Source organism: Bactrocera oleae, chromosome 5 (genome assembly GCF_042242935.1).
Source record: "Bactrocera oleae isolate idBacOlea1 chromosome 5, idBacOlea1, whole genome shotgun sequence".
NCBI lineage: Eukaryota > Metazoa > Arthropoda > Insecta > Diptera > Tephritidae > Bactrocera > Bactrocera oleae.
Genome location: NC_091539.1, coordinates 37,063,924 through 37,074,982, shown reverse-complemented (window position 1 = coordinate 37,074,982; position 11,059 = coordinate 37,063,924). Strand labels below are relative to the sequence as shown.

Genomic DNA, 11,059 nt, shown 5'->3' with positions numbered 1-11,059 from the left:
TATTTTAATATGAATGTAAAATAAGAGTATTTTAAAGTGTTGCCACTAACTGTCACTATTTTTCCCGCTCTTGAAAGTTAATTCGCGAGCGAATCCTAAAACAGTTCCGGTGCGAGTATTTATAAATTCAAATTTTATATGTTTTAACAAGTTGAATAGTGGGAAATAACTTCTATTCAATTAGATGTATATATTAGACTTGGTGAGATATGAAATAATCAGTTCCGGTATCGTGCGATCAACAAGTGAATTTTCAATATTACAATTTGACTCTTATGCAGTGCCCACTGCTTCAAAGATAGACTTTTATATAAACTAGTGATAGTACAATAGTTCACAAAGAAGTGTATGTAAACCTACCGGTCGAGTTTTAATGTATATTTTAATGACACTCAATGTTTGCTGAAGAGAAGTTCCGCTATTAAAAAAATTTTGTAGCCACGTATTCAAGTAAAAGAAAAGCAATTAATTTGCAACTTTTAGCTTGTTTGTGCGATTTCCCTTTACATATATTAATAAAATAAATTATCAACAAAAGCTTTAGAAGAAATTAAATCGCTGTTTTTTTTGTTTCCACAGTTTATTAAATCATCTTGAATTAAATTTAGTTTTGTTATCTCCAGTATATAAATAGGAATATAGCGATACAACATAGAAGTACATTAAACTGTAGACATGAAATATAAGTAATTAATATTTTATACTGCATATTATGTTTTTAATGGTCTTATTTCCCATAAAATATAGTAGTTCATAAAATTCAACAAATTAAAGTAACCATAAATACGCAGATTGAGCATTACTTATTGCTACGAGTGCTATTGCAATTCCTTTTTTATTCGAATATGTAAAATTAACACAACTCACAGTTTCAAGTAAAATTAAATGTGAATATTTAAAGCTTGTATAATTAAGTTTGAATTCAGTATTTTTTTTGTTTTTGCATACAAATATGGACATGTGTACCAACATTATCTTTATATATATTTATTAGAGATTCATGAAACGTCTTTTTAGGAATTAATGATGTGACTGTAGTGATTGAGTGTTAATGTGTAGGAATATTAGAGTGTGAGTATTTGCAATATTATTATTATTTTTGTGTTGATTTTATAATTTTTTTTAATTTTCTTATTCTTACGAGTAAAGAGATCAGTTGAAAGCCGTCATTTTATAATTTTATGAAATTCTTACATACGCATAATGATATTACTCTTAAGGTATGTAATTATTCAATATCCCCATTGAAATTAAAATTTTTTCAGTGACTTATTCTACTTTTTTTATTTTTCTATGTAAATAATATTAGTAGTATGAAGTAGCACGAATGCATTATGGTTTATTGTAGTTATATTTTCATTTTACTATATTGTTAAACATAGAATGCATTTGCTTAACTAATTTTAAAATATTATTATTTGTTTTTATATTAATTTCCTTAGATATAATATGCGTCAAGCGTTTATTTACTTAAATGGTTCATAACTGCTTATTTACTATGTATTATAAAGCGTAAGCTTATTTTTTATTATAATAATTTATTTTTTCCATGAAATTGCGTATTATATAATATATGTAATTCAATTCAAGTATTGCGGTTGTGTATTTGTCTGATTTTTCTGAAATGTTAGACTTTTTCACATTTTTTTTGAGTATTCCATTAGTATTTCTTATAGGAGAAGTAATTTAGTTTTCTAAATGCAATATTACAATGAGTAATGCAAGTTTAGTAATTTTTTACGACAGTATTGCTTTCATATGATAAATGTATTGTGTACATATGCTGACATATAATTATAACTGTTTATATAATGCGCTATACAAGTACGAAACTAGTTATCATATTAATGATATCGAAATGCTTTGATATTTTGATTTGCTTTAATATCAATTATTTTGGTTTGATTTGTTATTAAAAAACACCATTTGATAATAAATAGATTTCATACCCAAAATCTATTTCATCTCAATATAGTACCTTTGTGATCCATTTTCTAATTCAAATTCAAATTCGCGCTTCGTTGTACGTGTTTGTTGTTGTATAACGATACAAATTTAACATTTCCTTTATGTTATTTTGCTTTTATTAACAGAAGCCACGATTTTATAATTTCAACACTTTTTTTCCACACTGTACTAACTGTACTGGAGTGCGGTTCACTACACAACTTATATAATTTCACTGTTTACACTTCACTGTGTGGCGCCGGCAGCTGGTCCATAGATTGAAGCATCACTTATGCGACGTGTCATTGTTGCTTTGCGATTTAAAGTGGCTGCTGAGTGATTCGATTGTAGTGTATTGGTATTTAAGTGATGATTGGAACGGTGTGATGGATAGTAGTTGAGCGGTGCCATATTCGGATTGTCAATACGTGTTGGTGATGACACTACAGGACGTGGTGAGACACGTTGTAGAGTGTGTAGCACTTCTTGTGGCTCCTGATAGCCAGAATCCAAATCGTCATGATAGGAATCCATAAGTGGTGTGGGATCTTCATAGTCATAGTCGATGAAGCCACTGTTGTCGAAGGACTACAGACATGAAAATATTTTTTTTTTTAAATTAGTTACACTTGATACATTTGATGATATTTTATCTTTAAAAGCAAATATAACTGACTATAAGAAATTTGCACGCGCGTTTGTGTTGGGCATTTTAATCTTATCTGATAAATGATGGGTCTTCGAACAGTTAAGAAATGCAGAAAATACGCGGTGGTTTGACATTGCCCACCATGACACATCGTTAAAAAACCCCTTTTCTAAAACTTTCTGTTCAAATAACAGGTGCTTATACCTCTGCTAGCTTTTTATATTCTGTTATTAAGTTTACCATGAGATTTGTTACACCTAGAAGGAAACATGATCAGCGTAACGAGCTGAGTCGATTTAGCCATGACTGTCTGTCTGTCCCTCTGTTCATCTGTCTGTATATATGCGAACTAGTCTTTCGGTTTTCGAGATATCGATTTAGAATTTGGCACACGTTATTTTCACCCCAAGTATACTATAACATATAGCCATACAAACTGGCCGATCAAAATTAAGTCTTTTATGGAAAACTTTTTTATTTAACGAGATATCTCGAAATTAGGCATATATTATTGTCCAAGACAAAGCTACAATCTCCGAATATATTGCTCAGATCTGACCACTATAGCATATAGCTGTTATTCAAGCTGTTATTCAAACCGATCAAAATTAAGATAAAGATCTACATGATAGACCTTAGTATGTAACCTTAACACGACTTGAGATTGTTTATATCAAACAACGTGGCTAAAAGAACTAGCAACACGTTTTCTTTTGGATGCAAACTGTTGGCCGATTACGTTTTCAGTTTTAGTTATATACCATATGCTATTTGTCGTGTACGTACTAGTTTCAAGCCTCATTAAAATCGCTGAAGAACTATTATTAAGACAAAAAAGCATTCCGATATTTGAGGCTATTCGAAAAGATATTTTCTGTCAGTTTAGAATTTGCTACAACCAAAACGGGAAATATTTAGATTTACGTAATGGTGTCTTTTTCCTCAATTTTTTTTTTTAATTCTATCGAGGGATCTGTTGGAAAATTAATAATTTTAGGTTTTATGATCTATATTTCCTGGCCCTACCTAAAAACTTTCATTTCAAACCCAGCATACTTATAGGATTGTTTTTTCTACATTTACTTACCTTTATTGGCACACGTTTTGTATATTCACGATATGTGGGATTCTGCACTTTAGAGCGATAGTCTACAATCTCATAGTGACCATCTTGCACAACAGTTCCATTACCGTTACCCACTGGATAGTCCGAAATGAAGTGCCTTGTGCCATGCGGAGTTAATGTGGCCCAAAGCAGGCGACTGTCATTAGCTAATTGCGATTGCAAAGTGTCACGATTATTGGTTGTAGCAACGGGGTACAGAATGCCACCAGCCGTAAAGGGCTTTGCTTTATTTGAAGATTCACCCAACGATTTCATGCCACTCTGTTTAATATTCGAATCGTGATAAGATAGATTACAGCTGGAGAACAGCGTTCTATAAGACAAAAAATTAATCAAATATATATATATAAATATATTCGTTGTAGGTACGCACTTTCTGCACTTCAACACTATGAACGCAAAGAGTCCACCTAAAATAATTACACCGACCGAACACGATATGAGGCCTAAAACCCAAGTGTTTTCCAATACCTTCGAATCGGTGCCAGTTAATTCGACGAATTCAATGCCTTCGCCTTCGTTGGGATTTGGATGGGGGTTACACAGTGAGGGCGCATAGCATGGATTGGTGTCGTTAGTTGACACAAGCGCTGCTGCAGTGGCAATATTCGGCAACAAAAATGACGGTAAGGGTGGTGGTGGCATCGATAGTATGGTGTCGGGTGGGGGTGCCTCATATTTGCAAATGCCAACGCAGAAACCAAACATTTCGACTGTTAGAAAACTGAAAAATCATATGCAGTTATTTTTATTATTATTAAAAAAAACTATTTTCATTGAAAACGAAAGAAATTGTTCAAAAACTTTATCATAAAAGTGTTTTTCACTCGTCAATCAATCAATCAATTAAAACTGTGGTACCTAACCACTATTACACCGTAAAATATCGATCCGAATATCAGTCAAATTAACGAAACAAGTACAGAAGCTTACAATTTGTGTTTCAGGAGCCTTTTAACATGAAATTTATAAATTAAAATTAATATATTTCATTTAACTTACTCTTCTTGAGTTTATGGATTTATTTCAATTCAATATTTATAGATTTACCTTTGCCTTTATAGAAAAAGTAATAGCAGTAAAAAATAAGTCGTACTGCCGCACGACACAGAAAGGAACTTGTAACTGTGCGTTGGAGTAATGTCTGTATACTTGAAACAGCAAAAGAGTGTGCGAGTCCTGTGAGAGCGTTGTAATGTAAATAATTTGTTGCACAGAGTGTTTTCCTCTTACAATAACTTTCACTCGGTTAACTAGACCATTAAACTTTTTTTATACGTTAATAAATTTAAAATGTATTTATTTTGTAACAGTCATATCAACCAAGCTATGTTTAACAGAACTGAAAATTCATTTAATAGAACAACGCTCTATTTGTAAATAAATAATAACAAAAGTTCCATCCCCTATAAGTATGCTTCGTTTTAAAGCCTGTTCACCCTCTCTCTCTTTCACTCTCTCACATTCTGTTACTCATTGCATTGCGCATGCACTGCCTGACCGCAGGGAGATTCAGAGATTCAGTTTTTATTAATAGCTTGTATATAAAATACATACGCGGGGAAAGGTTGTGTCATCGACTGAGTCCATATATAGTTTTTCCGTTTTTGAATATACATATAAATATTTCAAATCTCAATTTTATATAGAAAATTCGAACACTTCAATCTTTTTAAATATTTTTTGGCTCGCATTTTAACGGCTTCTGAGAACCAAAATTTTGTATGAATCAATAACAAAGTTCGTAATCCAATCTGGGGCTGCTAATATACTCCCTTATTAGCATAACTATATCTATCTTTTCAGCAAAAAAAATTATTTTCAAATCAACTTAAACAACAGATTTTACAACATCCATCATATTTCTTATTGAATCCCATTATGCTTAGCAAAATATTCTCGATAAATTTTATTGCTATATTTCCTTCATTAGCCGATATGTATAGCATAACGCCAAATAGGGAGAGACAAAAATAAGTTTATCCCAATTTTGACTCAAGTCATCGTTTGTACGGAACGAACATCCGGAATTATCTCGTCGTTCTCATCATTTTATCTAAAATAATTTATGCGGAATATGTGAAGAGTTATCGGTATCAATAGGCAATGTAAACTGGCGACTAAGGTTACTCGGCCAAGTAACGAGAATGAACAACAAGTGCACAAGAAAATTGTAGAGCCCACGGCATTCTAAAGCAAGGGAAAGCCTCGATAAATATGAATTTCATTTCCTTGTGAGTGCTGTTAGCAAATTGAATTGGATTGGCCAACTGCTTCGGTCAAAGACTGTATTGCAATCCTCTATTAGTCAATGATCTAGTTTGACGAAAGAAAAAAGACAATTTTTTTATTTGAGTTATTATATTGTCGTTCCCTAAGTAATTTCGTTTTTTTAGTGCAAGTTTAAACACGATTTTTTTTATTATGTAACGTGAACGGTCGCGTTAGACAAATTTAATCTTTCACCAATATCTCGAGTTGTTATTCGAAGATTTGCATTGACCAACGACTTTGTTTTATCCACATCGGCTTCAAGAGGCCTTCCAGGACGTGGAGCATCCTCTGCCGTAACGAAATTTTGCAAACCAATTTTGGCATTGGCGTTCGGTCAACCCATCTTCTCCGTATAACATACATCACATAATTTTTGACTTTCTGGAACTGCATTTTTATCCCTTTGATAGTAAAACGGTGAAATATACCGGAAATGTTGTTCCTTCTTGTATCTTCGATAGGGCAACAAAAAAACACTGTTCCAAAATATTTAAGAATATTTTTAATGCAGGTGTTGGTAAAACTTTATATTAAGAAGTGTAGAGAAAAGGTTCAACTTCATTGCTCGACGATATGGTGAATGGATGACAATCAAATTTGGTATCATATTAACTTATTTTGAAGGTCATAGACTCACTCAGTTTTATTACATACTATATTTTACTTGAGAACTTATTTTCAAGCAATTTTATAAATATATATATAAGTATAAACATATATATGGATTAAAGTCAGCCGGACGTTTCAAAATCGTGAATATCAGTTATATGGGGGCTAAGACAAGTTTTCGCCCGATTTTATATATTTTAGACACAAAGATACACTGTAATTAGAAAAACACGTTCTTTTAATTTCCTTAAAATAACTCCAACATTGGCTATTACATGTGGTAGTCAACTGGAAGTTCAAAAATCTTTTTATTAGGTATATGGGAGATATGGGAGTTATTGATCCGATGCAACCCATTTTTGGCACAAAAAATTATTAATATTAAAGTAACATTTTCCCGAACATAAAATAATACAGGTGGACCGATATTTTAGGCAAAAAGTCAGCTATACACACTGGGCTCCACATATTCTGTGTGTGGGCGCTTGAACAGTTATGATCCGATTTTCAGAATTTTTAGACTCGAGATACTTCAAAGACACTATTTGTACAACGTTTATCTGAATATATTCATTGGTACTTGATTTGTGTACTGGAAAGTGAAAGGATTATATGGAATTTGAAATTGTGCTATATGGGAAGTAGGCGTAGTTGTAGTCCGATTGTGTCCATTTGTGTAAGTATGTCCGGAGATATGTGATTTCACCTAAATGTGGGCGGTGTCACGCCCATCGTCCAATTTGACCCTGGGTCCTATAAAGGCCTCTTGTATCATCCTGGGTGTAAAATTTATTGTCTCTAGCGTGTTTGTAAGAGCATAGAAATTAATTGAGGTTTGCACCGCGACCTAGGGTCTATTGTGCCCTCTCCTCCATCACATGTATTTGCAAAGGCCCAGCACTCTGACGAATTCCAAGAACTTGCTGGGCGCTATTGAGGTGATGTGATTCCTATCTACATAAACGGATCCAATGGCCTTGAACCTGCGTCTACGAATTCCTGTGCAGAGTCTAGAATGAAAGTGCTTAGGAATTTACGGTTCCATTTTGCAAAACCGACAGTTTGAACAGGTGTTTCTTGGTACCCAAGGGGGTACGGGCATTGCAGATGGGCGTGATCGGACTACTGTCACGCCCACAAAACGCCATTAATCGAAAAGCTATAAACTGTCATAACTAAGCACTAGATTAAGATAAAAACAGGTACAGGGAATTGCAGTGGTGAAAGGCACTGTGTTTTATACATTTTTTTAAAGTGGGCGTGGCCCGCCCTCTAAATGGGGGCATGTACATATCGTCATAATCACTGAAGCTATCTCAACCAATCTTGCTAAGAAGTATTTTTAGCATTTCTTTATACACTGTGAAAATGAAAAAAATTTTATACAACCATGCCCACTACTTATATAACAGTTATGTTGAAAATTACTAAAAGTGCGATAACTCCCTGAATAAAAGAGTCACAAGCATTAAATTTCTCAGCCAGGATGGAAAAAAGGGTTTTATGGGAGCCGGTGTTAAAACTGGACGATGGGCGTGGCACCGCCCACTTTTGGTGAACTGCCATATCTCAGAAACTACTTAACCAATTTGAACCAAATTTAGTGTGTGAGGTTATCCTATTATTACTATTGCGCACTATGGAAATGGGCGGAATCAATGAATAACCACACCTACTTCTCAAATAACAAATTTTTAAATTCCATCTGATTCTTTCACTTTACAGTATACAAATCAAACATCAATAAAGTTATCAGAATAAAACTTTGCAGAAATAGTGCCCTCAATGTATTACGGCTTACGCCTAAAAATTGTCGAAATCGGACTATGACTTGTCAATGACCCAGACACCAAATCTGTGGTACCAGTACATGTAGCTGATTTTTTACCGCACAAATCGGCCAGTCTATGAGTTTTATTACTCAGATTCTGGGAAAATATTTTTGTGGCAGCAGCCCCCAAACAGCTAACACGGATGTTCCAAAATTAACGCAAGATTTAAATTCGCCGCCATTAATGTAGTAAATTGTTGACAACCATAAAAAAAACAAATCTACAGCTGACAGTATAGGCTTAGTAAAAATGGGGCAATATACGATAGAACAACGTGTCTTCATTGTTTAAAAATATTTCAAAAATACTGAAAGCTTGGCGGCCGCAGTTCAGGGCTAAGCGATAAGCACATTTTCACCTTGATGGGGAACCGTCAAAATTTAAAATCAAAGGTCTATTGCAACAAACCCACAACCACGCGTGCTTTAAGGGAGGACAAACGAGTGCGTATGTGTATGGAAACCCTATCTTATGTAACTTATGATTCAATATAAAACTTACAATCGAAAGACTAAAAACTGTGTCTTCCATTTAAGTCCAATCTTGCGTTAACTTTGAGACACTCTTAATAAATATTATCGAACTTCCGGTTGACTTTATACCGCTTCTATCAGTCAATACGTAAGAAAACTTAATGAAATTCCGAAAGACTCTCTTTCTAAAAATAGTTCATCTTCTTGTCTGTGATTGTAAATAATGGATGTCTTACTGCCTATTTTTAATTAAAATAAATACGAAAAACCCGTATACCTGACTTATGGAGATGTCTTTAAACTGTCATGGTTAACTTTGGTAGTGAAGTAACCCACACAATTTTGGCGGTATTTACCGAAATACGGTCCCTAAATGGAATTACCAAACAGAAGAATTTTGTAAACTAATTACTCTTTAGAACCTTTAAATCGTATGGTATTCTATTCCATTATAGGTAGGTGAACCGACGCATAGAAGTTGTTAAGAGTTAAGCGCCAATCAGACTGGTTAACATAATAAATACTTAGTTCACTTTGACTGTAATTTTACTCATCAACATTCACATACATACCTTTATTTTTTACTTTTACTGTGTGCTTACATACATACACATCTAAGTATGGTCTAAAAGCACTTGAACCACAATCATTTCATTCATATAAACAGGAAAACTCAGCTTCATTAATGAGAAGTGGTGCTTTAAAAATTGTCAGGACATGACCAAACACAACAAAATATGCACACTAACACACGTACACATACATATCTATGCGTAATTGTGCCTAAATGTCGGAGAGTATGGTAAATAAGACAATTTGATATCGACAAAAAAAGTATGCCGGCAGGAATAATTTCACTGCATTTCATTCTATGCATAATTTGCGGAGAAAGGCCTCACGTATGTGTGTGTGTGTGTGTGATTTAATACGCTTTTAAATTCCTCAAATAATGTATTCTAATAGATCTGTATGCTGGAGTTTGAAGTGTTTTCCAACACGACGGTCTTTCTGAAGATTGTTAGAATTTATTTCTCCTCACATACAGTCACGTCAGACTCATTCTTTTGCTAGAATTTAAAATAATATTTTCAAAACCGGAGTTAACGAGATCCTTTACCAAGAAAGACGGACCTCCTCACATTAAGTAAAGTTGATTGGCTGAGCCCCAAAATGGGGATCTCACTTGGACTACTACACCCAGTAAAAGGACTCCTATAATCAGATCTTATAATTCGATAAAACGCCTTGAGACCAATGTAAACCAGTTTAGGCATTTTATTTCTATCGCAACTCACCGATGCGTCTAAAAGTGTGAGTCCGAGGTGTTTTAGCCTTGATCAGGCAGGATAATCAAAAAGGTAGTGTCGACATGGCCCACACCTTACTCCTTAAGGAATTTTCGATGCTTTATCTTTATAGTACCTTTGGTGTTGAATTGGTTACAAGTGTCTATTTCACCGATCACATAAAGACTTTAGGTCTGGTAAAATATATTGAAACGCTACTCATTCTTCATATAAAGATGAACGAATAGGGAACATGGACCATACTCACCATAAAGCTATTGCAAATCTATTAATTACTATATTGGTTCGATAAATATATTCGTGCGATTTGCCAAAATGTTGAAAGCAGCCGGATACATTAAAAATCAAAGATATTGTGTTTCATATGAATTAAAGACAAGAGACGTTGAGAGATGATTTTTAATGTCAAGACTACTGCATCGAATTGTGACTGGTGATTAAAAATGCTGCTGTATAATGCGTTGTATAATATGCTTCTAAAACCGGGTAAAACCATTAATGGGGACGATTAATGATGCGAGCGGTTGCCGAAAAATGCCCGAAATTTATGACTAGACATGTGGCACTAATTTTCCATCATGACAACACTCGGACTCATGTTGCACGACCGGTTTAAAACTATTTGCAAAACAGCGGCTTGGAAATTTTGTCTCACCCCCCTCATTGTGTAGACCTTGCCCCTTCTATATATCATTGGAATTAGGTTCACAAATTGCCAATGAGAAAATGTTAGAGCTTCAAACTGGCAATACTTTGAGTAATACTATTGTACATGCTTTTCTTAAATAAACGTTACAATTTTGAAAAAAAAAACGCATGAATAAATTTATAATTCCAATACA

General features: G+C 33.9%; 1 protein-coding gene across 1 annotated transcript; it reads right to left on the bottom strand.

Moving 5' to 3' along the window:
- Positions 1-561: 561 nt before the first annotated feature.
- Positions 562-5,054, bottom strand: LOC106621923 (uncharacterized). The gene is made up of 4 exons (XM_014240949.3): positions 4,773-5,054; positions 4,096-4,446; positions 3,684-4,035; positions 562-2,535 (listed from the first exon to the last, which is right to left on the bottom strand). The coding sequence occupies exons 2-4, from the start codon at positions 4,428-4,430 to the stop codon at positions 2,194-2,196; spliced, it is 1,029 nt and encodes a 342-aa protein (XP_014096424.2). The 5' UTR covers positions 4,431-4,446; positions 4,773-5,054; the 3' UTR covers positions 562-2,193.
- Between the last annotated feature and the right edge of the window lie 6,005 nt (positions 5,055-11,059).

Coding starts and splice junctions, on each gene's coding strand:
- LOC106621923 (XM_014240949.3), bottom strand. CDS start 4,430: ATGTTTGGTTTCTGCGTTGGCATTTGCAAATATGAGGCACCCCCACCC. Junction 4,036..4,095: donor ATAGTGTTGAAGTGCAGAAA/GTGCGTACCTAC, acceptor TTTGTCTTATAG/AACGCTGTTCTCCAGCTGTA. Junction 2,536..3,683: donor CAAAACGTGTGCCAATAAAG/GTAAGTAAATGT, acceptor TCATGTCTGTAG/TCCTTCGACAACAGTGGCTT.